This window comes from Penicillium hordei (assembly GCF_028827395.1).
Source record: "Penicillium hordei strain IBT 12815 chromosome Unknown utg000001l_segment0_segment0, whole genome shotgun sequence".
Taxonomy (NCBI): domain Eukaryota; kingdom Fungi; phylum Ascomycota; class Eurotiomycetes; order Eurotiales; family Aspergillaceae; genus Penicillium; species Penicillium hordei.
Window position 1 is genome coordinate 4,418,213 of NW_026623142.1, and position 26,043 is coordinate 4,444,255.

The 26,043-nt window shown below is 48.0% G+C and overlaps 11 protein-coding genes across 11 annotated transcripts; 5 read left to right on the plus strand and 6 right to left on the minus strand.

Annotated features, from left to right (window-relative positions):
- Window positions 1-583: 583 nt before the first annotated feature.
- On the plus strand, window positions 584-1,945 carry N7537_001678 (uncharacterized protein; the record flags this gene model as incomplete). Its single annotated transcript, XM_056892736.1, has 4 exons — window positions 584-763; window positions 814-940; window positions 1,006-1,578; window positions 1,632-1,945. The coding sequence occupies 4 exons, from the start codon at window positions 584-586 to the stop codon at window positions 1,943-1,945; spliced, it is 1,194 nt and encodes a 397-aa protein (XP_056757731.1).
- A 70-nt stretch (window positions 1,946-2,015) lies between these two features.
- On the minus strand, window positions 2,016-3,460 carry N7537_001679 (uncharacterized protein; the record flags this gene model as incomplete). Its single annotated transcript, XM_056892737.1, has 3 exons — window positions 2,016-2,156; window positions 2,494-2,888; window positions 2,944-3,460. The coding sequence occupies 3 exons, from the start codon at window positions 3,458-3,460 to the stop codon at window positions 2,016-2,018; spliced, it is 1,053 nt and encodes a 350-aa protein (XP_056757732.1).
- A 2,341-nt stretch (window positions 3,461-5,801) lies between these two features.
- Window positions 5,802-7,997, plus strand: N7537_001680 (glycoside hydrolase family 71 protein; the record flags this gene model as incomplete). Its single annotated transcript, XM_056892738.1, is given in 6 exon segments — window positions 5,802-5,939; window positions 5,995-6,530; window positions 6,573-6,806; window positions 6,879-7,336; window positions 7,389-7,615; window positions 7,635-7,997. 6 exon segments carry the CDS (start codon window positions 5,802-5,804, stop codon window positions 7,995-7,997), a joined length of 1,956 nt encoding a protein of 651 aa, XP_056757733.1.
- A 306-nt stretch (window positions 7,998-8,303) lies between these two features.
- Window positions 8,304-9,063, minus strand: N7537_001681 (uncharacterized protein; the record flags this gene model as incomplete). Its single annotated transcript, XM_056892739.1, has 3 exons — window positions 8,304-8,691; window positions 8,755-8,894; window positions 8,944-9,063. The coding sequence occupies 3 exons, from the start codon at window positions 9,061-9,063 to the stop codon at window positions 8,304-8,306; spliced, it is 648 nt and encodes a 215-aa protein (XP_056757734.1).
- A 449-nt stretch (window positions 9,064-9,512) lies between these two features.
- Window positions 9,513-10,784, minus strand: N7537_001682 (mandelate racemase/muconate lactonizing enzyme family protein; the record flags this gene model as incomplete). The annotated part of the gene is made up of 3 exons (XM_056892740.1): window positions 9,513-10,266; window positions 10,331-10,552; window positions 10,609-10,784. The coding sequence occupies 3 exons, from the start codon at window positions 10,782-10,784 to the stop codon at window positions 9,513-9,515; spliced, it is 1,152 nt and encodes a 383-aa protein (XP_056757735.1).
- A 1,300-nt stretch (window positions 10,785-12,084) lies between these two features.
- N7537_001683 (FMN-dependent alpha-hydroxy acid dehydrogenase) lies at window positions 12,085-13,669 on the plus strand (the record flags this gene model as incomplete). The annotated part of the gene is made up of 4 exons (XM_056892741.1): window positions 12,085-12,172; window positions 12,226-12,989; window positions 13,051-13,268; window positions 13,330-13,669. The coding sequence occupies 4 exons, from the start codon at window positions 12,085-12,087 to the stop codon at window positions 13,667-13,669; spliced, it is 1,410 nt and encodes a 469-aa protein (XP_056757736.1).
- A 206-nt stretch (window positions 13,670-13,875) lies between these two features.
- Window positions 13,876-15,042, plus strand: N7537_001684 (ketopantoate reductase family protein; the record flags this gene model as incomplete). The annotated part of the gene is made up of 5 exons (XM_056892742.1): window positions 13,876-13,916; window positions 13,965-14,058; window positions 14,114-14,168; window positions 14,223-14,419; window positions 14,470-15,042. The coding sequence occupies 5 exons, from the start codon at window positions 13,876-13,878 to the stop codon at window positions 15,040-15,042; spliced, it is 960 nt and encodes a 319-aa protein (XP_056757737.1).
- Window positions 15,043-15,673: 631 nt separating this feature from the next.
- On the minus strand, window positions 15,674-19,323 carry N7537_001685 (DUF3433 domain-containing protein; the record flags this gene model as incomplete). Its single annotated transcript, XM_056892743.1, has 2 exons — window positions 15,674-17,538; window positions 17,595-19,323. 2 exons carry the CDS (start codon window positions 19,321-19,323, stop codon window positions 15,674-15,676), a joined length of 3,594 nt encoding a protein of 1,197 aa, XP_056757738.1.
- A 990-nt stretch (window positions 19,324-20,313) lies between these two features.
- On the minus strand, window positions 20,314-21,096 carry N7537_001686 (uncharacterized protein; the record flags this gene model as incomplete). Its single annotated transcript, XM_056892744.1, has 1 exon — window positions 20,314-21,096. The coding sequence occupies one exon, from the start codon at window positions 21,094-21,096 to the stop codon at window positions 20,314-20,316; it is 783 nt and encodes a 260-aa protein (XP_056757739.1).
- Window positions 21,097-22,827: 1,731 nt separating this feature from the next.
- On the plus strand, window positions 22,828-23,573 carry N7537_001687 (uncharacterized protein; the record flags this gene model as incomplete). The annotated part of the gene is made up of 2 exons (XM_056892745.1): window positions 22,828-23,107; window positions 23,176-23,573. 2 exons carry the CDS (start codon window positions 22,828-22,830, stop codon window positions 23,571-23,573), a joined length of 678 nt encoding a protein of 225 aa, XP_056757740.1.
- A 266-nt stretch (window positions 23,574-23,839) lies between these two features.
- N7537_001688 (putative MFS transporter) lies at window positions 23,840-25,371 on the minus strand (the record flags this gene model as incomplete). The annotated part of the gene is made up of 3 exons (XM_056892746.1): window positions 23,840-24,909; window positions 24,969-25,176; window positions 25,231-25,371. The coding sequence occupies 3 exons, from the start codon at window positions 25,369-25,371 to the stop codon at window positions 23,840-23,842; spliced, it is 1,419 nt and encodes a 472-aa protein (XP_056757741.1).
- Window positions 25,372-26,043: the final 672 nt, after the last annotated feature.

Here is a 26,043-nt window from a genome sequence, read left to right on the forward strand (position 1 = left end):
TAGCTAGGTATAGCGCGCTCCACTTTCATCATTTCGCCCCATTCCTTCTCCCGCGGGCCGGAGTGCGAGGATCATGGATCCAGAGCCGTTGGTGAACAATGCGTTGCATTTGTTACCATGTGTGAACTTCTGCCTATAAAGGTGAAGATGCACTTAATGTTTCCACAGGGTTAGGTCGGAATCGGGTCTGATTGGGAAGAGAAATATCGAGCGGTAAATCTGTGGGCGCAACGTCTTACAGACCTTTAGGCTTGAAATGACCGCCCAGGCGCCATCTTTCACTATCTTTCACTACCCTTGACAGGAGGCTTGGGGCTATAAACCGGAATATCATGAGCCGACCAAACACACCACAGCGTGGTTAATCCACTTTCTCACCTTTAGCGGATGACTAACGAAGACATTCAAAAGGGGGGGGGGGGATGTAGGACAAAGTGAAGGCCCAGGTACTCTGGCACATTTCCGTAAATTTCACTACCACAAATTTTGCTCTAGGCAGTTATTCTACACCTTATTTCCAATCGCAACTACCCCGGGCCCCCCTTATACATACATACGTGTATTCTTCTTCAGAATACACAAGATGGCAACCACTGTATCCGATGAGTCAATTGACCAGCTACAGTACCAGGTAACGCAGTCACTGGGGGCTTTCCAATGCCAGCGCGAAGAGACAGATCGTGTCGCCGCGCTGAAGGCAGCGCAGAGACTGGTGAATGCATTACAGAAGCCGCAGGATTCGGTCTATCATCTGGCCTATTCTGTAATTATTAGACTCTCCAGGGTGACGATATTGGTGCTTACTTAGTCTAGCCCACTCACGCCATGTGCGTGCGCATCGCCCTCGACATGGATATATTTGCAACGCTGACGGAGCGTAATGGGCCCGTGTCGCTTGATGATCTGGCAGCCGTGAAAAAGGCCAGTCCAATCCTAGTTGGTAAGTTATTTCCCGTTGGACGCTCTGCATTGTATGGATGACTGACGATAAAACCGCCCGGATAGAACGAGTTTTGCGTGTCTTAGTTGGAATTGACTATGTTGGCGAATGCGACACGCGCGTCTATATCGCGACTACTATGACACGCCAGCTGACTGACCGACTAAGTATTTCGGTGATCAAGTTTATATTTGATGTTGGGATGCCTACTCTTGCGAAGGTCCCCGAGTTCCTCCGCCTCCAGGACCACCGAAACCCAGAGGGCGCCACTGCAGGCCCACTACAATTCGCTGAGAAGATTGATGAGCCAATTTGGACTTGGTTGCGACAAAACCCAGAGAATCTTGATTCTTGTAATACTTTTATGGAGGGTGACCGCGGCGCGAGACCAAGTTGGCTTGAATGGTTCCCAGTGGAAGAGCGTCTTTTATGTGGTGCTAATCCCGACGCCGAGACGCTTATGGTTGATGTCGCAGGGGGTCGAGGCCATGACCTCGCGGGATTTTTGGCACGGTATCCTGATGCACCAGGGCGTTTGGTACTCGAAGATCTGCCATATGTTTTGGAAGAGAGCACTGTAGATGTGCAGCGTATCGAAAAACAGTCATTTGACCTGTTTAAACCACAGCCGATCCATGGTGAGTTTCTTCCGCTGCTACTTTATTTCGGTAATCATTAACCTTGGTTTCAGGCGCTCGCATTTATTATATGAAATTCATTCTTCATGACTGGTCCGACGAGGAGAATCATGTCATTCTTACCCAATTGGCTGGTGCAATGAAGCAAGGTTATTCGAAACTGATCATCGAAGAGTTTGTGTTGGCAGATCGCGATGGTGCTATGTTACCGGCGATGTGGGATTGGGAAATGATGATCTTCTGTAACAGCATGGAGCGGTCCAAGTCCCATTGGACTAGGTTGCTAGAAGGAGCTGGTTTCCACGTTATCAAGTTTTGGGCACCACCTGGCGATGGGCAAGGCATTATCGAAGCCGAGCTCAAATAGTGGAAGGGCGGTTTGTTCGGAATATCACGCTAAAGCAACCTTAAACCGTCCTGGCTCTTTTAATAAACGATCACCTTTGCAATTTTTGGCCTCCACTCTTGTATCTGATCTTCGCTCTAGCGGGTAGAAGATGGGAGAAAAAAACGAGCAACTTTCCAGGAATGAAACCCCGAGCAAACGAACCTGGTGCATTCATCTTTTCGTAAGATCCCTAAGTTGTGGCTCATTTTAGACGCGATGGACAGTGGAGCCTCATCAAGAGGGGAACTGTCCATCCTAGCACCTTACACGCGATGTTGTAAACGATATAATTCTTAATTTCGGCTCTTCTGACACAACAATTGAACATGCTATTTTATTTCTTTGGGTATTGGCTGTTAATATTACTACTCCGGGTGTGGGTATCCAAATAAAAACAAGTGGATTTATGCCTTACTGTTATAACTCTATAAACAAATGCTAACGTTTCGAACATAACAACCAAGAACACTCCAACCCCGAAAGCTATGCAAAAACTCGAATATACAAGCAAATTAAACACCTCAAACCAAAGGTGTGTGCTGATCATTGCTGTATGCTCGCGGCATGTGTTCCCTAGTAGATGATTGACCCGCTGTAGTCTGAGATGTTGTGGAGGTAGTGTGACTGTGACTTTGATACTCTGGAACTGATGGGGCACCTTGCGCTGGGAAGTATTCCGTCTCCGGCTTGTTGTTGAACATCATGGAGGAGCGGTTAAGCTCAAAATCAGTGGCGGAATTGTGTTTCGCGGCCACAAGGGGTAGCTTCGAGTACGACGGACTGGCCTCCAGTTCTTTTCTAGCCGCAATTCGTTTGGCCTTTGCTTTATTGCGTAAGCAATAAAGCAGGCTAAGGCCTCCAAATAGAGAGATCATACAACAGCCAAATACAATTGCTGCTATGTTACCCCTGCGGTTCCATTCTAGGTATTTGTCAGCATGATGGGAATCTTGAGCCTCATGGGTTTGGAGACTCACCATCCAGCTCCGCGGTGGAACTGCTCGTTGCAGTTGCAGATGACGTACTTGTCGTTGTCGAGGCGCTAGTGGTTGTCGTTGAGGAGCTGGTGGTATTTGAGCTAGTAGTTGAGCTGGTAGATGTAGATGTTGTCGATGTGGAGGCTGTAGACGTGGATGTTGTAGATGTGGAAGTTGTGGATGTCGAGGAGGTAGTGGTAGATGTTTCCGATGTGGAGGTTGCGGTCGTAGATGTCGTTGTTGAAGTAGGTGTCTCTGATGTGGTTGTATCGGTTGTATCGGTTGTGGTGTCTGTGGATGTAGTAGAGTCGGTTGTTGCAGTGGTATCTCTGGCTTGGAGGATCTCGCCATATCCACGTTTGCCGTACAGATGGGCTACCTCAGTCGGCTCTGGGACTACCCATAACTCCTCTAGGGATGTCGGTGTGGCTGGAATCCATATGGTTTCAGAGGTATAGGGGTGACCGAGCACCCGAGAGCACAGCACTGTGCACAGTGCGAATGTTGAAGGCTTCATGGTTTTGCAATTAAGCTGATTGGATTGGAGAAAAAAAAGGAGGAGAACCTAGAAAGAGGATCAGAATATTAATTTAAAGCTGGCTTTAGGATTTGGTTGACTTGAAAAAAAAAGAAAAGAAAAGAGCCACGCGGTATATTTAGCCTAACGGGTAAAACAATATCCCTATCAATCTAGTTTCTAATTATGCTCTTTGCTATGGTTTAGTGCCTTATTTTTGTGCTAAGCGTTGTGGAATCAGCCGGTGGACAGCGGGTGGAGAAGCTTTAGTTGAACTGCACACGCATATGCCGCGCGGCGGGCCACCAGGCTGATTTTACGCTTTAATAGGTGTTTATTTCTGATTAGTAACGTTCTACTGAAGATTCAATGATCTTCAATAATATGCACACATATTATAACCAGTATAGGTAAGACCATCCTCAGTAGGCTATTATGTTGTTGAAGTTTGAGGGAGGCTCAAAAATACAACGTGGTCTACATATCACACGATCTCTTGCCTGCACTGCCTCTCATAGACACTTAACCGTGACCGTGCCCCATTTCTATATCTATTTTGATTTTTTATCTGCAAAATACGAGCAAATAGCGGAGGGTACCGACTATTTTTGGAATTTGTACTGCCAAGACACTAAGAATCGCGCCATTCCAACAAAATTTGGGTATTCAAAAATGTGATGTTCAAAAGAAAAAGATGCATTCATCATGATAATTTCTGAAAGATTCGAGATGGAGATGTAGACGAGATTCATGTAAAGATTAAATCTCTCCTAAGGTTAAGTTGTGTGATCAAAAATATCAGATGGGGAAGTTGTGATTGTGGCCTGACGTGTCAGGCATAAAAAGGTTAAAAAAAAGGTAAAAAGATCCACCCTCGATGTGACCAATCACAGCAATGCTAAGCATTTCTGCAAAAGGGTATAGTGTGTGCGCGCTCGTGACGAATTACATAGTACGCCTTGAGGATATGCCTGGTACACAATGATGCAGTTTAATGCCTCTGTCAGAATAATTTTCGAGCGCCAGCCAGCTTGGGATGGGCTTAATACCGGTTCAGGAAGTGGGAGACGAAGAGCCACGTGCCTATGTCTACCAACTTGACATCATCCAAGAAATTAGTCCTGGGGTTTCAAGGTCGTTTCAGTGCCTGTCAGCAGCAACGACGCAAATTGAAGTTACACACGCTTCCATTTTAGAGGGATCTACCTTAAGTAGGTGGTATGGTAACAAGACCATGTGGCTTTGGAGTTCCAATTTTCTACGGGATGTAACCCCCGCAAATACTACAATAGTCTGCTGATAGTTTCTCCATATGTAAATACCTAGGTAGTAGTGTCACTTTGATACCAATTGAATTTCCCATCTAACATACCTAGGTACTTTCCGACGGACCTACCAACCCCTAATAAGAAGAACCCTCTTGGTCGTACAATTTGGCAATCAGGTGCTACAAGGGATTTTATTGTTAACGATTTTCTCCGAAAAGGATACATTGGTATATATGTAGACAAAAACATAAATCTGCTGTCCCAATCACATTTCGTCATCTGGCAATTTGGCTTTCGAATCAATGGCTCTACACATAGAATCATAGAATCTGCTTGCTTCATCTAGCCCCACCTTTTGTGATCTACACAAACATCCTCAAAAAATAATTGTTTGGGTTACATTCGGGAAGTTACTGATATAGTGCCGATGAGGTAAGGTTGGGGTGGTCTTGTGCATGTCTTCGGGTATTTTACTGAATATATTCATGTTGAATCACATTGGCTTAGTTATTTTACGACTTCTGTAATTATGGACGATGGCACAACTTCAATCAGCCCAGTGGAAAGCGAAACCGAGTCTCTATAGATGGATTCATCTAAGAAAAGAATAACGTTGGATACATACCGAAAATGCCATTCATGGAAGGTTCTAACCCCTCCCCTCAAGGATCAGTTGCTACTTATTTCTGTATGGTCATCGGCAAATATATATACAGTAAAACAACCACTACTACCCATAGAAATAGCTGGCAGTCACCCTGTACCTAAATGAAAAAGAAAAAAAGGCGCAATCACCCGATCGTGAGGTCATCAACGCACCAAATCTAGGATTTGTCCATCAAAAGCTTGATAATAACCACATGGTTCCTTGAAAGTAAGACGTTGATTGGGTTCGGAGAGATAAACAGCAAACATCACACTCATTCTCCTGATGATTAAACTTCCTAGGTCAGCTGCAAGAAGTACCGAGTCATCTGGTGAATCAAAGATATATTTAAGGATATGAGAATTGCATAAAATAAATGCCAACACCATAAACAAGAATTCAAAATAATCAAGAGAAGTTACAAACAATGACGAAGATGCGATCCATTTTAGGTGTGATTGCGTTGCTATCTACGATAGTTCATGCAGTATCTACTGGGAATCATGACCTACGTGATGTCAAAAGACAGTCCTCGACAGAGCGACTGGTTTTTGCGCACTTTATGGTAAGCATGCCCTAGACCTCCTCCTCTTTGCTTGGTGTATACTTATAATGTAAAGATTGGGATCAGCAGCAATCGAAAGAGTGCGTCGGATTACGATGATGACATGAAGCGTGCCAAGTCTCTGGGGATTGATGCATTCGCTCTGAACATTGGCGTAGACCCCTACACTGACCAACAACTCCAACTGGCATACGAATCGGCCGGCAACAATGATATGAAAGTCTTTCTCTCATTCGATTTCAACTGGTGGCATATCGATCAGGCTACCGCAGTTGGCCAGAAGATCGCCCAGTATGCTAGCAAGCCTGCACAACTTCTCGTCGATAACAAAGTGTTTGTCTCATCATTTGCCGGGGATGGAATGGATGTTGCAGCTTTGCGAGCCGCTGTTGGAAGGTCGATCTTCTTTGCACCGAACTTCCACCCTGATATGGGGACAGATATCTCGCTAGTTGATGGCCTCTTGAATTGGATGGCGTGGCCAAACAACGGGAACAACAAAGCACCAACCCCTGATCACAATGTTACTGTGGCTGACGGGGATCGAGTATATGTCAACGCTCTTGGCGGAAAGGCCTATATTGCCCGTTAGTGTCTTCATTTCTCTTGATATCTAAATTGAGGTTCTGACAGTAAAGCAGCCGTATCACCGTGGTTTTTCACGCATTTCGGACCTGAAGTTTCTTACAGCAAGAATTGGAACTTCCCATCTGATCTCCTGTGGTTCAACAGATGGAATGAGATCCTTGCGTTGAAACCGCGATTTATCGAGATTGTGACATGGAATGACTACGGAGAGTCTCATTACATCGGTCCTTTGAACTCACCACATACTGACGACGGGGCCTCAAAATGGGTTAACGACATGTGAGAATATCCAAACCGGCCTTTCAAAGCCAATATCTCCATTTCTTCAACTCAACTAACGAATGAATATAGGCCACATGATGGATGGCTGGACATTTCAAAACCATACATCGCTGCATTCAAAGCAGGCGACTCATCTCCAAATAATCATATCTCATCCGATGAGTTAGTCTACTGGTATCGACCTGCACCACGTGGGGTGAACTGCGACTCTACAGATACCTGCATGGTACCAGCAAACAATGGGAGTGGAAACTATTTCATGGGTCGTCCAGATGGATGGGAATCCATGGCAGATTCTGTCTTCGTTGTCTCGTTACTTACATCTCCAGCTACAGTGCAGATCAACAGTGGTGGGACTGTGTATAATTACGAGGCACCAGCAGGTGCAAGTGCAAAGGAGGTGCCGATGGGTGTTGGCTCACAAGGTTTCGCGGTCGTCCGTGACGGGCAGACTATTTTGTCGGGGACCAGTTTGAAGGAGATCATTAACGGGTGCGTGTGTGGTTTGTATAACTTCAATGCATATGGTAAGTGGATTTATTACCACTGTTTAGCACACCATTTCTAACTGGTGTTTAGTCGGAACCCTTCCAGCAGGATTCAACGATCCCCTCCTGCAGGATGGGCTCTCCGCCTTTAAACAAGGCCTGCGTGACCAGTCCTGTCAACCCAGTCCCTCATTAGGTACAGTGCCTCCAGCTCCTCCATCTTCAAGCACGAGCACCACTTTTCCAGGTCCTCCCCGGAGTACAACAGGCCCTGGACAATGCTCTAATGCTCCGTCAACTGTTGTGATCACCGTTACCGTTACTCATACTCCACCAGCTCCAACCTCAACTGGAGGCTGCAGCAGTGGGGGAGGTGGAAACGGTGGTGGTGGTACTAGTGGAGGAGGTGGTAGCAGTGGAGGCGGCGGCGGCGGTGGTGGAGGAGGAGGAGAAGGTGACGGTAGAACCTGCATTGCAGGAACAGGATCTAATAACTACGTTGGATTGTGTTCCTTTTGCTGCAACTATGGGTATTGTCCATCTGGACCCTGCACCTGTACGCAGTATGGGAGTGCTGTCCCGCGTCCACCATCAACCGGAACTCGTGGGATGCCTCTTATCGACAAAGATGATTCGTATCTGGGTCTTTGCAGTTTCGCATGCGACCATGGCTATTGTCCCTCTACGGCGTGCAGAATAGCTTGAGTACAGACCTTACAAGGGTTGAGATGTAGTTCTCTCAATATATCATTGATATGTGGATATAAGTATAAGAGTACTTACTCATCTTAAGCCGATGTAGGTTCCAAAGTTATCACAGGATATCGCTTTACCATGAGCTCAAACCTACTATATAGTACGTAGGCGGGTCTTTAAAATGTTCTTAGATTCCAAATCAATATTAAGTTTTATTAAACTAGATTTTGTAGCAATCTCTTTTGTGGAACGCGGAAATCTTGCAAGGCAATGAATGCCAGGTAGATCAATGGAGAATCAAGCACAATCACTACAGGAATGCTGCCAGAGCTTGAACTGCGACACAAGACAGTAGAAGACTAGTAGACGTTGACCTTTCAGCCACGCCTGACATGCTGGTAGTGGCGACTGTAGCAGCGGCCACACCTGCCGCAGGGGTAGTGACTACCGTGGCAGCAGCGGGTGATGCATCGCTACCCGACAAAACTTCGCTAGTACTTGTAGAAGTGGTCCCGTTCGCTGTTGCTGCGACGGAATCAGCAGTTGAAGTTATGGTGACCGGCAACAGAGATAACTGGTCCCAAGCGATGGTTGAGGTGCTGGTGCCGGGTGTAGCGGCCCCTTGCCCGGTGACAGTGTCTGTACACGTATAAGCCCCTGTTGGGAGGTCGGTCACGTCGCAAACAACGTGATTGTATCTGTTGAATCAACGAGTAAGCCATCACAGCCGGGGGAAATGGGTGATAGTCGAGGACACGCACAAGTTGTCGGATTCGGCACTTATCAAATATTCGACACTTGTTGGGGCTGCGGTCAAAAATAGGCCAGGGCCCATACCACATTCTGTGCTATTAGTTTTACCAACAGGGCAATTGATGCTGTATGTAGTTGTTGCTGATTGCTATTTACAATTAGATGAATATTCGCGGATGATTCTTATTGATACGAACCGCTGCCAGAACTTCACCCAACAAGGATTGAGGGTCGGCGTTTGGAATGAACAAGGAGACGACGGGATAATCGGCAGCAAGTCCCAGCGTCGCAAACGCCAGGACAGCTTGGAGGATCATTATGTGCTGGTGTCTTTGTTTATATGGTAGTGGAATACAGAAAGAAGAAGAGATATTTGGCAGGCACCGGATTATTTGAGGTCAGGGGTCCTTCGTTAGAAGAATAAATTATCTCGCTCTTGGCGATGCTATCATCATCATTTTCTAAACCTGTCGTGTTGTTACGGGAACTTCTTGCGCGCATCTATTGTATATCGAGATGATGAAACGTACATGTCATACGGATCAAAGGCCGGCCATCATAATATTCATCTTCGCATTGAATATCACAAATTGGCACCCAAAGCCAGGAAGAAGAATGAAAAAGAAAGAAGGCAATGGAAAAAGTCATAATATATCTTAGCGATTTGAATCGTGATCTTGCTTCGTCTCCGTTTTGGTGAATGCGTCGTATGCTGAACACTGGAACACACATTTATACCAAGACTATCGGTATGATAGCATCATTATTACCACTCTCGAATAGAGCCGTCCGGTCCGTAGAACTCTTTGGGTTGCCAAGGCTCTGTCTCCTTGCTGATTTTCCGTACCAGGTCTTCGTCAATATCAATTCCCAAGCCGGGCTTGGAGGGGGCGGCCACATATCCCTCCTTTATATCAAAGACCGTCTTATCTACCAAGTAGCTGTTCAGGTCGATATCTCCAGCTTCGACATTGTAGTGCATGCCTAACGACATCTCTTGGATGACAAAATTGGGGATCGACACGGCCACTTGGAGGGAGGCTGCCAAGGCGATCGGACCTAGAGGGCAATGAGGCGCGATAGCAACGTCGTAGGCTTCAGCCATGTTTGCGATACGGAGAGTTTCGGAGATACCACCTGCGTGGGCAATATCAGGCTGTAGAACATCTACTGATGAATCCTCCAAGAACCTCTTAATATCCCATCTAGAGTATAAGCGTTCGCCAAATGCGATGGGAATTGTGGTCTGCTCGGAAAGTTGTTTGATCGCTTCGGGATGCTCGCACAGTAGAGGCTCTTCAATGAATAGAGGGTGGTACGGCTCCAGCGCCTTGGCCAGCTGCTTAGCCATAGGTCTGTGCAAGCGACCGTGGAAGTCCAGACCGGCATCAAGACCCAGAGCTTTAACTTGCTTCAATCGTTCCACGCAGGACTGTAAAACAGCAGGCGAGTCGAGCCAGTTGACATCTTCAGTCGCATTCATCTTGATGCACTTGAGGCCTTGGGCGATTCGTTCTTCCCTGTTGACAGAGCTTGTTAAGATTTTGGATTCTTTTACTCCGCTCTCTTGTTTTCGGAACTCACGCTGCAGCCTTAACATCGCTTGGTCGGTCACCTCCAATCCAGGCGTAAACTTGCACCTTCTGGCGCACCTTTCCGCCCAGGAGCTCGTGAACCGGGACACCCAGCTTTCGACCCTTCAGATCCCACAAAGCGATGTCGATCCCCGAAAGAGCTGACATGAATACCGGTCCACCCCTGTAGAATCCAAGTCGCCATACTGTCTGCCAAATGTGTTGAATATCGCTGCCAGGGACGGTTAGCCTTTTGGCTGTGACATAAAACGATAGATCCAAGCATACTCCGCTTCGTATCCCACAATGCGTATGATAATTTCATCGAGTGCCCCCTCCACTGCAAGAGAATGCCCTTCCAGTGTACCCTCTCCCCAACCGAAGCGTCCCTCTTCATCGGTAACTTTAACAAACAGCCAGCGGGGCTTGACACGGAAGTATTCGATGGACTTGATTTTGGCCATTGTGAGTTACAGAATGAATCTATCAGGTATTGTATATTGCCGAAGCCAAAGCAATATAATTTGGGATATGATCAAGTTATATTTGAAGGTTCGCGACCCAACCCCACATGAACATAAACGCATCCCACGCGGGGGCCTCGGGGGGAAGTCCGGGCGGTTAAGCCGATTGCCGTCAGCTCCCCCACGTCGAGGGAGTAACGGGTTCAGTATAAGCATCTTCTACTTTGATGTGTTGATTGGTGGGAAAACTGTCATTTCACGCGAGGCAAGAAAGATGGGCTATCATAACATCTGAAGATAATTCAAGGAATATGAAAGTGAGATCAAAGAAGACATAGAGAGCCCAATTATAAATTCTGTAATATGATGTTAAACCAACTCGACTTACTTGGATATACGGTAAAGACACCAACCATCATCTGGACTGGATCCGCTGCTCTTGAATCTACCTTGGTCGAGACTCTGCCGGCGAGGCAGTCGACGGAGTGTATAGCTCTCAGATATCTAGAATACGGACCATAGAGGCCTGTCGTATTTTGTTATGGCCGTACAACATCGAACTTCACTTGAGCCCAGGTCCTTCCGAAGTGCCAAGCAAAATGAAACGGCCGACATAATGACAAAGAAGGCAATGTAAAACCTTTATGCACAAACGAATACCTCTTGGCTAACAGTGAAATCTGTTATGAGTATTCTAACACAGCCTGCTCTGAAGCGCGTTGCTCGGGTCCCGTGTTCGTCAACGGCAATTAACGACTTCATTCACCGGTGTCTCTGGTGAGTAGTATTTTAGATGGTCCAGCTTAGTTTAATTTTCTTTTCATTTTCATAAGTAGTGTGGCTAGGGTGACTTGGTTACTATAGTTGAGCCATGGCGCAGGCGTTAATAATGACTCCGAATGAAGGGATTTCTCCAAGCATAGTTTATATATTGAGTAGACATGTTCATACATACCGAAAGCCTCTCAAATTCCCTGAAGGGCCCACACAGCCATTCTCCTCAAGAATACAATTCAGCCCACTGGTTCCTCTTGAAATGTCCAATCAAGTTGAGCTCCTCGTCTATAGGACGAGAGCGTGAGTTGCCTCCGCCGAATCCCAGAATTCCTACAAGGGAGGCAGTGGGTCGAAAGCCCCCGGAGAAATTGCCCCGTCTCGAGATCTGCGGATGGGGCTGTGAACCCCCACGCCCGGATGGATCCCGGGATCGCCATTGGGGTTGGACATGATAGAATTGTGGTCGACATTTTATGATGAGAATCTGCCAGCTGCAGTTTCCAAATTAGAGTAATAATCCAACATGAAACTCACTCTCCAGGAAATCAACCGACATAACAATCAGAAATCGTGTTGGGTCGCGATCCATGGGGCTGTCTACGATGTCACAGGTAGGAGACTCGCAATACCCGCAGATGCTGCGACCTCAGGCTGACTTCGGTAGAATTTTTGGACTCCCACCCAGGGGGTGCAGCCGTGATTTTGCGATGTGCGGGTAAAGACGCAACTGAAGATTTCGACTCTGTTCACTCGCTGGAGTTGTTGAGCGAAGCACTCCCTGAGACTGCGCTCCAAGGCTACGTTGATCCCGCCGAATTGGACAAGCGAAAAGATAAACTGAATACCATGAATGAGAAGCAACCAAAGCCGGACGGTGACAGCCCTCCGCCGTTGCAAAGTCTGATCAATTTGCATGATTTTGAAAAAGTTGCTCATCAAAGCCTGCGTGCCACAACATGGGCCTATTACTCGTCTGGCGCTGATGACGAGATTAGTAAACGGAATAATGCCTTGGCATATCAAAAGATTTCTCTTCGTCCACGTATCCTACGAAAGATTCCCGCTGTGAATACAGCCACTGCAATCCTAGGGCGTTCTACTTCGCTCCCGGTGTATATATCTCCAGTGGGCCTTACAAAGCTTGCCCATCCAGAGGGCGAGTGTGCGCTAGCTGCAGCAGCAGGTAAGGAAGGACTGGTCCAAGTTCTCGCAAACGGATCCAGCATGACAATTGAACAAGTCATGAAGAGTCGCATCTCAGCAAACCAGCCTATCTTCCAACAACTATATGTGAACAAAGACATTCAGAAGTCTATTGAGACTGTACGTCGAGCTGAAAGAGCTGGTGCTGGTGCTATTTGGGTTACGGTCGACTCCCCCGTAGTGGGGAAACGTGAGATGGACGAACGGCTCAACTCGACGGTCATGGTACGTGGTTTGCCCGGATAGATTTTGTTGCATTTTAAGTTCATTTGCTAATTTATTTCAGGATGTCGATCATACCGGGGTAGGAAAGGGTGTAGCGAAGATCATGGCCAGCTCAATATCTCCATTTATTGATTGGGAGATTCTCACCTGGCTTCGCCAACTGACAGATCTCCCTGTTGTTATCAAGGGAATCCAATGTGTGGAGGATGCCGTGCTTGCCTACCAGCATGGAGTGCAAGGCATTGTACTCTCAAACCACGGAGGACGCTCACAAGACACGTATGAGATCTCCGAACTATGGCCCATTCCCCACGCGAGATATACTCACTTATATAAAAAGGACACAATCACCCCTTCTGACTCTACTGGAGATTCGAAAGTTTGCGCCTCACTTGATTGAGAGCAAGATGCAGATCTTCCTTGATGGTGGCATTCGCCGAGGAACAGACGTACTCAAGGCTGTTGCGCTCGGAGCGACAGCTGTCGGATTGGGTAGACCATTTCTGTTCAGCTTGTCCGGATATGGAGAGAATGGGGTACGACAGATGATCGATATCCTACGACAGGAGATCGAAACAAACATGGTCTTTCTAGGAGTTACCAGTCTTGAAGAGTTGACACCCGAAATGGTGAATACTAGTCGTTTGGAGAAACATTTGATAGCCAGCGTGAAACTATAGATTGAATCACTACCTTACCAGCTTCTTTCACTTGAATACAAACTCCCAAGAGTACTACATCCCCATCATCCCAATTCTCCACCATTTCTCCGTGAAGAGTCCACCCCCACGCGGCCATCCTCCGATGCGGGGAACCTTGGAAGTCGACTGTCAAAAGGAACACCATTCAGTCCGTGTATTGGATATGCATACTTGGTCCTCACAAAATGTCAGATCAAATTGATGTCCTTGTTTATGGATTGGGAGCGTGGGTTGAACCTCTTTCACCAAACCGATGTTATACTGACTTGTATAGGATTGGCTCCTTCTATGCCTTTATCCTAAGTCGCTCCGACCGTGTACAGCTAACGGTCGTAGCACGTTCAAACTATGAGGCTGTTAAAGCAAAGGTGAGTATCTTACTGCACATTAGTCTATTCCATTATTAATATCTGAACTCCAAAGGGAATTACCATTAATAGCGAGAATCACGGCCAGCATACGTTCCATCCACACCGAGGTATGTGAGCTATACACAATCCAAATCAAAATATTTCGCTAACAAGGCAACAAGTGGTAAAATCCGCCGCGGATATTCCACCAGTGGACTACATCGTGTGCGCTCACAAGGCAATCGACCAGGATGAGGTAGTAGCCAAACTACAGCCAGCCATCGACAGCAAGACTACTATTGTCGTCATTCAGAATGGGGTTGGTAACGAGGAACCTTTCCGAAAGCAATTTCCTGAGAACTCGATCATAACTTGTGTGGTGGGTTCACTTCCCATCGTCAATTCTACCCTTTCGTCTAACTTCCGCAGACATGGGTAGGAGCCACGCAGACAAGCCCGGGAATTGTCGCGCATACCAAGTCCGAAGATATGCAGCTCGGCTTATTTCCTAACCCAAAAGTCGAAAACCAAGTCGAGCAAAAACGACTTGAAACATTTGCTGATCTTCTCCGCAATGGCAAGACACGGTTCCAGGTCCGTGAGGATATGCAGACCCAGCGATGGGAGAAGGTCGTTTGGAACGTAGCATGGAACTCGTTGACTACGCTCACTATGGTGGATACACAGTCGTGGTTAAAGTCGTCAGAAGATGCGACGGCTTTTACATGCCAGTTGATGCAGGAGGTCATTAACGTCGCCCGTGGCTGTGGTGTTCCGCTGAAGGATGGTCTGATTGACCAGCTTATGAAAAAGATAAACGCCATGCCTGGAATTGGGAGCAGCATGCAGACGGATTGTAAAAGTGGACGGCCAATGGAGATTGATGTTATCTTGGGCTTCCCAGTGCGGAAATCCCGAGAACTCGGCATCCAAGCTCCCTATTTGGAGACACTCTACGTTCTTCTTCGGGCGGTTGATGGTCGACTCAGGGCTGCACGGTAGAAGAAATATGATATTTGATTTGGCTTCAGCTCGATAATGTACAGTTCACTATAGAAGCTAGATGAAATGAAGGGTGTATGGATTTCAAAAGTCGAATCAAAATCATATCAGCGTTATTTGAATTATCCGTGGTAGTTCAGCGTACCCAAGACTAGGATCGGTCGTCCACTTCCTACGCTGGGGATGCCAATGCATAGCGCAATATACTGTACCATTTTCGTCTCGCTCGACCTTGTTCGGCGTCGATCATAGGGAAGTAGGACTCATGCGAGATGTTCGAAGTATCGTCATATATATGAATGTCAATTTCCCATGTATGTGCCATACGAGACACTGTCTCTCCGCATTGACAACCTCCATACAAAGCCCAAAGACAGAATATGCGAGAAAGGCGTTTCAGCGAACACACACACACGGGTTCGGATTTTTTACAATGTACCAATGCGAAGTCCCGGTCATGACTTCCAATATGTAAGTGAACAAAGTAAGAGCCAGCTTGCTTGTCCAACCGTCTATCTCAGGGGGGTTATCGAAGTCAAAAGCGCCCATGTTCAAATGAATATATACCCTCGAAACATAATATAGCGTATGTAAATCAAAAGTAAAGTCGTAGCACATATAGGCAGTGTCATCAGGTTGGAGGTAGAGGTGGAGAAGGAAGAAGAAGAGGAGGAGAGGGTGAACTGTGTATCTCCTGTAGCTGAATTGTGGTCGTTTTGTCCACTTCCACTTCTGGGGCGCCGTCGGGGGGATCGGTAGGTTTGACGATCTCTGCTTCCTGGTCGACAGCGAACCGCCAGCGGTTATCGGCACCCATGAACATGCGGAAGCCATAGCGTTTGTTCAGGCTTACGAGATGAGCATGCCGTTTTGCACTGCTCCAGGCGTGTGTATCGGTGAAATCATGAAGCATTTGGCTGTGCGAAATCCAGGGAATGATTGCTCCAATGGAGCGCGGCATTCGGGGTCCCCGGAACCGGCCGCGTCGTGTTCCGAACACTAAAAGGACGACTATTGTGTCGAAGGCAATGATGGCTAGAGCGATGGCAAGTGACGGAGCCGACGGAACCATGCGCCAGGTAACGCGGGTAATGGTGGCATCTGTGGCCGGGACCGGGTGAGCAAGAGGTTCAAGATAGATCCCCCGCCAAATTGAGAAGTAGGTGCTGTAGACCAATCGATATACAGTGCCAGTCATGGTGGTCAAAATAGCGGGGTCCAGAGCGTCAAAGTCGGGATCCGCGTGTTCGTAGAGACGAGCAACAAGGAAGCCTGCCCAATCATAGGAAGAAACGTTGTACGTTCCATTCTGCATGGAAGTATTGCCCACAAAACTGCTAGGGATGGCCGCAAAGACTTTGTTGAACTGACCGAGACTAACGGTTGCATTGTCGTACATGGTTCCATGTGTGATGGACGTTTTGGGAAGAGCGTCATACCAACTGATCTGTCCTTTCTGGTCGAAAGAGATTGAATAATTTTGTAATCTCGCCTGGGGTTCACAGTGCAATGCAATTGAGTTGTTATCAGTGACTGGGGTGTTCGGCAAATAATCCCAACGGCCGACAACTAGAACAGTCGACGTCTGGCAGATGTCCGATTCCTCGGTGTCATCTGGGGACAAAAAGTGGATAGATAGTGAGATTCCTTCCTGTTTGCTTTTTAAGGGTGGCATGCGTGCCATGCATTCCATGGAGGAATTGTCAAACAGTGCATATCGCCAATATTGATAACCATTAAGTTGATCGTAGACAAGATCATCCGATGAAAGGGGTTGACACTTCAGCTCAGCTCCAACCCCTAGTGTTGAGGCGCTGTAAGTCACGTCTGGGTTGCGATGGCTCACGTGTAATGGGACAAAAGACTGATCTGAGCTAGTCCAGGAGAGCATGGGGGATCCGCTGCTGATGCTGCTCTGAATCAAATCATACTCAGTGAATTCTGCAGCGAAGTCGGTCTGCCAAAACACAGACTGGCTATAGTTCATTGACAAATCGCTGGTCTCCAGTGTTGAGCTTGCCAATTCTTGAGTGAAGAGCGCACCTGCCACGACAGTCAAAGCCATGTTCATGACGCACGCAATTGATACAAGACACAGCAAAGGTTGCCGGTTGCGAACAGCTTTGAAGAAAATGGCGAGCGGACTTTGGGACGAGTAGTTCAATGACAATGACGTCCTTGCCGAGGCGTTGCCGCGTTGGAGGTGGACCCAGGGCTCCAAAACACTGAGGTTTCGGTGAATAGATGTACATAGAGCCCCTACAGACGATGCAACGACGGAGGGTAGGACGGAAAGGATAACCTGGAACACGCTCGAGTCGGATTGGGTCATGTCGCGAAAGCGGCCATTTCGAAGCAAAGATGAGACCACTAGTACGATGAGGATAATGACACCAGCTAGCGCCAAGAATTCAACGAGAAAGAAAGGGATTACGAGGAAGTGAGGCATCGGATCAACACGGGTTTTGAGGTTCTCGCCGAGCTGGACAGGGGAGCCTGATGATACAGTCAGTTATAATTTTCGAAGATGAGCACTCCAAGGTGGTACAAACCATCGTCAGCGACAATATCCAGCCTGTTGCCAGAAGGTCCTGGTCGCCAATAACACCGTGCATTTTTGAAGATACGACGAAGTTGCCGAGTAGAGAATTGATGAAATTCCGCCACTGGCTCACCGAGGACGTTGGATGGGTGAAAAATGTCGGCGACAATACTGCACATGGCACCAATGGACCCAGGGTCACTTTGGAGAAACAGTTCACGCGAATTATACATGTAAAGGAGGTAGACTGTAGTCAAAGTGGCTAGGGCAAGAATGAGCTCAGAACAAAGAGCCGCAAAGTCAACGATAGCGATAGCGACTTTGTTCGACGTGCGTTGGGCGGCGAGAGTCCTAGGTGCACTATCTGGATCAAACATGCGACCGAGTGTGAGTACGAAAGTCTGCTTGACGTCCCGCGCAATCTTGGATTCGAATTCATCCTCTGTCATGACGGTCGATGTGTCGAGCACCAGCACAGGTTGGATATCTCCTAAGTCCTGGCTGATGATAGGGAGTTCAGTCACTGTGCGAGCCCCCGTGGTAGCATTTTCACTGATGAAGAGCATGTCACTGGTATACGGAGCACGTTGAGAGAGCAGAGCTTGGAAATGATCAACATTGAACTCGGATTTTGTGAGCTCGCGGATTGTGGCTCGATTGACTTTGATAGATATTATGGAGCTGTTGGAGTGCATAGTCACGCGAGCCTCCGCTTTGTGATAAATTATATCACAGGCAAAAGCCGTACCAGACGCGGAGTACTCGGTCGAGGTTGAGGTCGAGGTCAAAGATGCGCTTGGGCTGGTAATATTAACACCGATGAGCATACCATATAGATCATATGGATCGCAGCCGAGTTCCGTGAAGGCCTGGGTTTGGTTCGGAAATCCTTCTTCTTTGGCTGCAGAACTGATCATCGGCTCCCAATACCGTATTTGTAGGTAATCGGTGCCAGGGAAGAAGACACTCTCGTATTGAAAATCAAGGACACATTTTTCGTCGCCTCCGTAAACATCAACCAAATCAATACTACTGGCGTTCCACGAAATTGTTGGGTATGGCCCCTCGGGTTCATTGATAGAAACGGTGAGCGTGTCCCCAACAAAAACATTCTTGCAGGAAAGTTTTGCCCAATATATCGTCTGGTCAACAGTCCACACTACACTGTCGTCTTGCTCGCCATCGGGTATCTCCACAGGCGCGATGGCATAGTTGGCGGATCGGGACCGGGATAATAGCTCATTGGAGGAAAACACGTCGTGGAAAACATCGGCTTGCAGTGAGATCAAGTTCGCTTGTGTGTCCAAATCCACCAGGTCTGACCAGCTTTGTATAGTACTGTCGTGGACTACCGTCACCTCGCGTAGCTCAAATACCGTACTCTGTAGAGCGGGAAGAATCATTCGGATTGAGAGTGTGACAAAGGAAACCCAGAACACGACCCAGTGACGGCGGATTGCGGCATTGATCGGGGTGAGAACGGTTTGGCCGAAGTTGTAGTTGATGAAAAGAACTGTCGCCGGCGCTCCCTCGGGTCGGGACAACTGAAAATATGGTTCCAGGCGGAGGACATCGAAATCGGTCACAGTCCAAACCAAGACGAGTATGAGGGAGATGATGATAGGGAGGTAATTGTAGGCGAAAGATTGTGCGTCGTTGACATCTTCTGTGTAGTCAAAAAAGACCAATCCCCCTTGGCGATCGCTATACTGCCGCAACCCTTCCAGGGTCAGGAGCATTGTTAACATCAAACATATCAGGGAGATGAGGTATGGCGGGCGCAGAGCCACTGGGCGCCAACCTCGAGGTTGACGGCGGAATTGCGGCAAACGAAACGGGGCAAAACGACCTAATTCACATCTCGATTAGCGAATACTCGTATGCTCGTATGCTCGTATGCTCGTATACCCCGCGAGGGTGAACTGGCAATAGGAAAACGGCAATAGGAAAAGGGGGAAGGGGTGTCAGACGAGAACCACCACTCACCAGTAAGTCGAGCCCAGCGCCCTACCCCATCACTACCGGACATGCTGGATGAGGTCCCGAAGGCGGACAATGTATTTGATACAATCGAAGCGCATTGCCAAATCAAGTTTCAACCACTCAACAAAACTCTGATGAATACACAACGGGCCATGATTCCAACAAAGGGTGTGAGAGAGTAAGGGTTAAGCAGACAAAGCGAAAAGAGACCACTAGTAAAGCCTGAAAACCCGGATGAAAAGATCTAACAGGCCAAAGCCAAGAACACGAGATGGATCTGGGACATGACGAAGGAGAAGAGGGAGAATCGATTTTGTTGTGGCTGTGCTGTCTGTGCCGGTACCCGCACGTGGGGCGGAGCAATCCTCCAAGAGCCCGATCGACTGACTACAACACGCGATGTGGAGTACCTGTTTCGTATTCCGTTTAAATTGAAACGTCTATATTATTGACCTGAGAATCCTATGAGTCTGGGATTATATCGTGTGATGATAGATTCTAGTGAGATTTCAATTGATCGTCTGTTAATACATTCTGGTGCGATCCAGCAGTAACATCAAAACAAAGCATTTATTGCCAATTCAAACGAGTGACGATTAACGAGCGACAATTAACGAGCGATGATTCGGAACAATGTCCAGGAAAGACCCATACTTTCGAGCATGGAAAACGGTCAAGTTATACTGCTCACGTAACTGGCAGTCGCTGAAATGAAATGACCAGCATTCAAATCAGAGGACGGCAAATTACGATGTAAGACCGGAGGAAGAAGCAGAGCCAGAAGGAGAAGCAACACCAGAAGAGAAAGCAGACACAGAGGAGGAAGCGAAAAGACTGCTGGAAGGCTTAGGGAAGCCAGTTCCAAAGGAAGCGGTAGGAGTAGGAGTACCAGCGGGGTTCAGGAGAGGAAGAGTCTCGGCGGCGCGTTTCTGGGCACCCGCAGAGGCAATAGCACTTCCGATAGACTCAGCATCAGCCAGCAGAGATGGAAGGTCGGTGGGAATCGACAGAGACTCGCCACGCTTCTGGGCTCCAGCGGAGGCAAGCGCAGCTGCGGCCGACTGGGCATCGGAAACCAATGAGGGGAGATCGGTAGGGATGGAAAGTGACTCGCCACGCTTCTGGGCACCAGCAGAGGCAATAGCGCTACCGATGGACTGGGCATCTTCTAGTAGAGACGGAAGATCGGTGGGAATCGACAAAGACTCACCACGCTTCTGGGCGCCAGCACCGAGAGAAGCGAGGGATGCAGCCACTGACTGGGCATCAGAAGCCAGTGACGGGAGGTCCGTCGGGATGGAGATGGCCTCTCCGCGCTTTACCGCACTGCCGCTAGGGATAGGCGCCGAGGTCAAAGGGCTGGATCCAGAAGATGGAGTGGCAGTGCTGGAGGCAGCGAACTTGGTCGACAGATGAACAGGATTCGACACAGAAGATGAGTTGGATGCAATGTGAGTACCGTTAGAGACCGGGGCACCCACGGCAGAGCCGGAGAGAGCGAGAGCAAGGGCGGCAAATGAGGTCTTCATTGTGCAAAGGGGTTGAAAAGAAGTTTTGGAAATATTGAAGAAATGAAAGATTGCTGATCAATGAAGCTCGCACAGCGAGGGAAGTTTATATGAAATAAAGATAAAAATTGGTATACAAGAAGGATACTAGATCTGCTTGATGAGAAGAATTGAACAGAGGAATGCCGGGGATTTTATATCGTTTGTCGGCCGTAGCACACCATCGACGCTCCAGAGCGAACAACGACTGCTTGTCTCTGTATACGGTGGGCCTGTTCCTCAATGCTTTTGTTCCTTGTCTTGGGAACAGCCGTTGACTGGTTGAGTATGGTGATCGCCAGATCTCGTCATCGGCTAGATCTATTCTCGAAAGGTTCACGATATTCCAGCCCTGGGTGATAAGCTTGATTGCTGTTTTTATGTTGATCAATTGCCCGAATTGGGGTCTCGGTTGCGGTGTCCTGGGGTATGTCCGTGGTAGCCATGGGCCACGACCAACGGTAAAAACAGTCGCAAAATTGTAAAATGCACTAGATTGCCGATCATCGGTTTACATGTTTCGATTCATTCCAAGGTTATATCTCGCACCTCCATGTGAAGTGCGAATTAGAGCTTGGTATCGACGTTTGGGCGTGCACGTGGGACTTCCAGGGTTCCAGGGTTGCGACACATTGTGGGACTGTTAGACGCACTTGGAAAAACCCCCGTGAATATGGAGAACTGTTTGTGGAGATAACATTGACTAGTTTTCATATTTGGGATGTCTAGTGATTCGTAGTTCAGAGAAAATTGAGGCGACGCTCCACCGTAGACAAGCTCTGGTTGAGAGGTTGAGAGGTTGAGAGTTTGAGAGTTTGAGAATTTGAGAATTTGAGAATTTTGTAACCGTGGTCGATATATATCTGGTTGAGAGCCTTGGAATTTGTATGGTCTATGGACCTCCACATGTGGTTGAGTCTTCCGACTGAATTATCGGGCCCTATACTACCGGGACCGGGACGGGTCGGCATGTCTAATCTATGGGCATACGCCTATATCCGCCGTTTGTGAGTTAGGTAAGGCATATATTTGAGTATAGTTGAGTACCTGGTACGGACTATAACTATAGACTGCCAATTATAAATCTCGGTTATGTAGAGTATGGTGAAATATGCCAGCATTCCCAGTTATTATAAACGCACAATGTACAATAGAACTCGCCTGTGATTTCTTTTGTTACATGTCGAACTAGGAATATGGCCCCCGGAGGTACTAATGTCTTGACAGGATCGCACGTTTCGAACAATGGGCTTGAGTCCCAAAATGCCCTTATCTCAATACCGACATCCGATAGCCCAGTGACGGAAGATCCCACGTACGATGGCAAGTTTGTTTCATGTATCGAGCTCTCAGGTAGCGAAAAGTAAGCTTAGTCCTGGGGCCAAACCTCTGTGCTACCATTTACACCCACTTGGCCTTGTTCGCACGACATGCTAATATAAACAACTTCTATAAGCTTTGAACTTGAGTACCAAAATTAAATTTGAATTGCCTTTCAATAGATTGAAAAATAGAAACCCGTATTATTCAAAGTATCTGTGTGTACAAGGTTGCGTGGTATAGCTGAAGTCGGTGAAATGCGGAGTGGGGGCTAAGGCCGTGGTCTTGCGTCTTGGTAGTCGGAGCTTTCCCCGAGAGCTCTCGCTCCCAAGCACTCGCTCCCCTCTTGTTACTTCTCACCTACCTCCAACCCCTGTCCTCCTATTCTCAACCATGGGTATTTTCAGCAAATTGGTCAAGACGACCGTTGCAGGCAGCATTGCCTCGGTCGGTGTCTTCTGGGGCGCCACGCGCAATGACATTTTCGAGACCATGGACAGCTCCGATCCCATCTTCCAATCGGCCTTTTTCAAGAAGTTCAACCCGAGCAACAACCCAACTCTTCATGATATCTGCGTTCGTCGCATTCCCCTAGACAAGATCCAGCCCTCATTGGTCGAAGAGAAGGGAAAATTGGTGGAAGCGTTCTGTGCCGGTGTCTGGGGTGGCATGGGTAAGTCCTACATTGGGGAAACCAGCCTCGTCACAGTGCAACATACCCTAACTTCGATTTCTCTCTAGGATACATTCCCCAGCGAGCCATTCTTGAACGAAAGTACCGTGGCCCCGAGACTGCCGACCACCTCTGGGACCGATCCGATCTCCTCTCAAACAAATACGAAGTAGGAACCATTGTCACCGACCACTTTGAAGTCGTCGAGAAGACCGAAGACCGTATTGTTGTTCGCTGCGGTGACTCCCCACGCATCCGTGATGTCCGTCCCTCCGACGGCCTCTTCGAAATCGCTGCTGTGATCAAGCGGGACCAAGGCTTGGCCGAATTCAGTCTGAAGAGCTGTTTCTACCAGGGTCTCGGAAAGGCGGAAGGCGCGCCCATGGATGAAAAGATCGCCTGGGCACATCGCCAGTACACTAAGTTGCTGCTGGAAACCGCTGTGCTGAAAAAGTGCATCAAGTAAGCTGAATTGGAGGACCTCTCAACCGCCAAGAGACGGAATTTATCAACACAATGATCTTTAATTTTCGGTTGGGACATGTCGTGTATATATTCCTAATCATGCATCCCTAATCGTGGTCTACGATCACCCGAATCTTGACTCAATCCGAACAAGCTGCTCTGCAGCGTCAAATTTGCAAGGTTTCTGTATTCTTCTACTTTACATATCTTTCTTCGACGGCAAGTATTCCGCACTTTCCCCTGACCAGAGGTTGATATACAAAAGAATCAAGACTTCACCACCTCTCGAGACTCCTCCATCTCAGGGAAGTCCTTCTCCGCTGCGGGAGTTTCTTTGTCACTAGTCAGAGTGATGGCTAATACAGTTGGGATGGCGATAACCAACGAGCCCATGCAAAGCCCCCAGTTCATAGCGAATTGGGTCATCGCGGGTTTCCCCATGGCATTGATACGCCACGCCATTGCACCGCCGGTGCTCTGGAAGGTCTTGTACGCTCCAACCAGAACGGCAGCCGCGGCCGGGGAATTGGACTGGGCACCCACGAGCCAGTAGCAGAATGATTGCCACAACGCATCATAGGCACCATAGAAGATGTAGAGGAACATCGGGCCCACTGAGATATCAGAATTTGTATAATCGATATCCTGCTTCAGGCCCTGCTCCAGACGGACATCAGACCACACTTGGAACTTATAACCGCCACCCCAAATGACCATTCCAGTGACGAACAAGAATACCCAAGCGATACGAGCGCGATTGGGTCTGCTGACACCGGGGATATCGAGAATAAGACCCATGACAAGACCGCCCAGCATCTGCGCAATCCAATAAAGCGAACCGTTAAGCGAACGCGTCCGGATATTGAAGTTCATACCGTTCACAGCATTCTGCTGGTAGGAGTAGAACACATTAGCCGAGAAGAAGAGGGGCAGCATGCACAACACTCGCCAGTGACAAATAGTCTGCAGGGAATGGCGAATAATCTGACGGAAGTTCTTCTCGTTCTCCGGTGTGACCTGCATCTGGGCAACTCTAACATACGATGGCGGGCAAATGAGCACTCCCAGTACCCACCCGAAGGCCATGATGGTAAGCAAGGCAATGTATGTGGCATCACTGACAGTTCCGCTCGTCGATTTAAAGTTGAGGCCGAAGCTAGCGAGAGATCCAACGCCACCGCCGAGATTGAAGATAATCCAGAAGGCTGCGATTGCGCGACCCTTTTGTGACTCGGGCACATAGGTCGTCATGATCGCACCCTGTGCTACCCACAAGAACGATGCACCCACACCGAGAATGGCACCTGAGGCAATCACGAATCCACCGTTGCCCGTTGCTGTTGGAGTACACATTAGCTGTGTATACAACTTACTGTGGCCTACCAGCTAAACATACCGTTGAAACACAAAAGACTACCGGAGTATAATGCGTAGGTCCATCCTCCAAGCAAGAGACAAACTCTAGGTCCAACACGATCGAAGATGGGACCGACAATGAAAAGGGCAGTTCCCGCAGTACAAGCCAAAAGAGCTACACTGGCATTGGCAGCAACGGTCTGGTCAACTTGCCCTGAACCACCAAGACCGCTGAGGGCATTGTACATCTAATACTATTGTCAGTTCGTGATTTTTTATAATAACATTTTCTTTAAACTCACTCCAGGACAGCAGAAGCAGATGAAACTGATCAAGATGATCTGGAACCAAGAATCCGTCCAGATCTTGTACAAGGTCGAGCGGTTTTCATTTTGCTCGATGCCTGTGGCAACATGCCCTTCTTCGACTGTTTCATTCGACATCTTGTGCACGTTGAAACCTCAAGTCCGGGAGAAATGACCAGAGTCTTATGTTAGAGCCTTCTAGCATTGCCGATTTTCGCCTATGCTAGCTTATCAATTCTGGGGCCCCAGGCCCCCACGCGATACGGGGCTTGGGTTGCACACGAGAACAGGGTGTTATCATATGCATATCGCGTGGGTATCTCCAGGGTAACTTCTGTGTAGCAACAAAAGTGGAGCAACCCCATTGTCTTGAGGTTGAATAGCAGTGCAATTCCTTATCACAAGACCTTGTTCTTTCTCGGCCGACGAATCCTGAGAGAGATAAACTCCACTTTCCTTTAGATCGTCTCCATCCGACTCCATTCTGGGAAAAGTCTGGAGAAAAAGTGATCCACTCTGGTAGCCTGCTAACCGGCCCAATCCCATGCAGTCGAGATCCCTTCATTGCAACTCTACCTTGTAACGGGCCCCATATATTCAGACCGCTAGGCCTTTCTAGAAGACTTACGTACAGAAATCGGTTAGTTTCCCTCAAGGATATCGAGCTCGGGAAATGGGGCGATATTAGGCACTTGGCTTGCATAGCGCCAACTGGAAATGGATCCAGCTTCGTCTCCCTAATCGTCTAAAAAGCCCCCTTTATCGCCCTTGCCCGCATAGTCTGATTCGTGATTCGTGAAAGAAAAATAC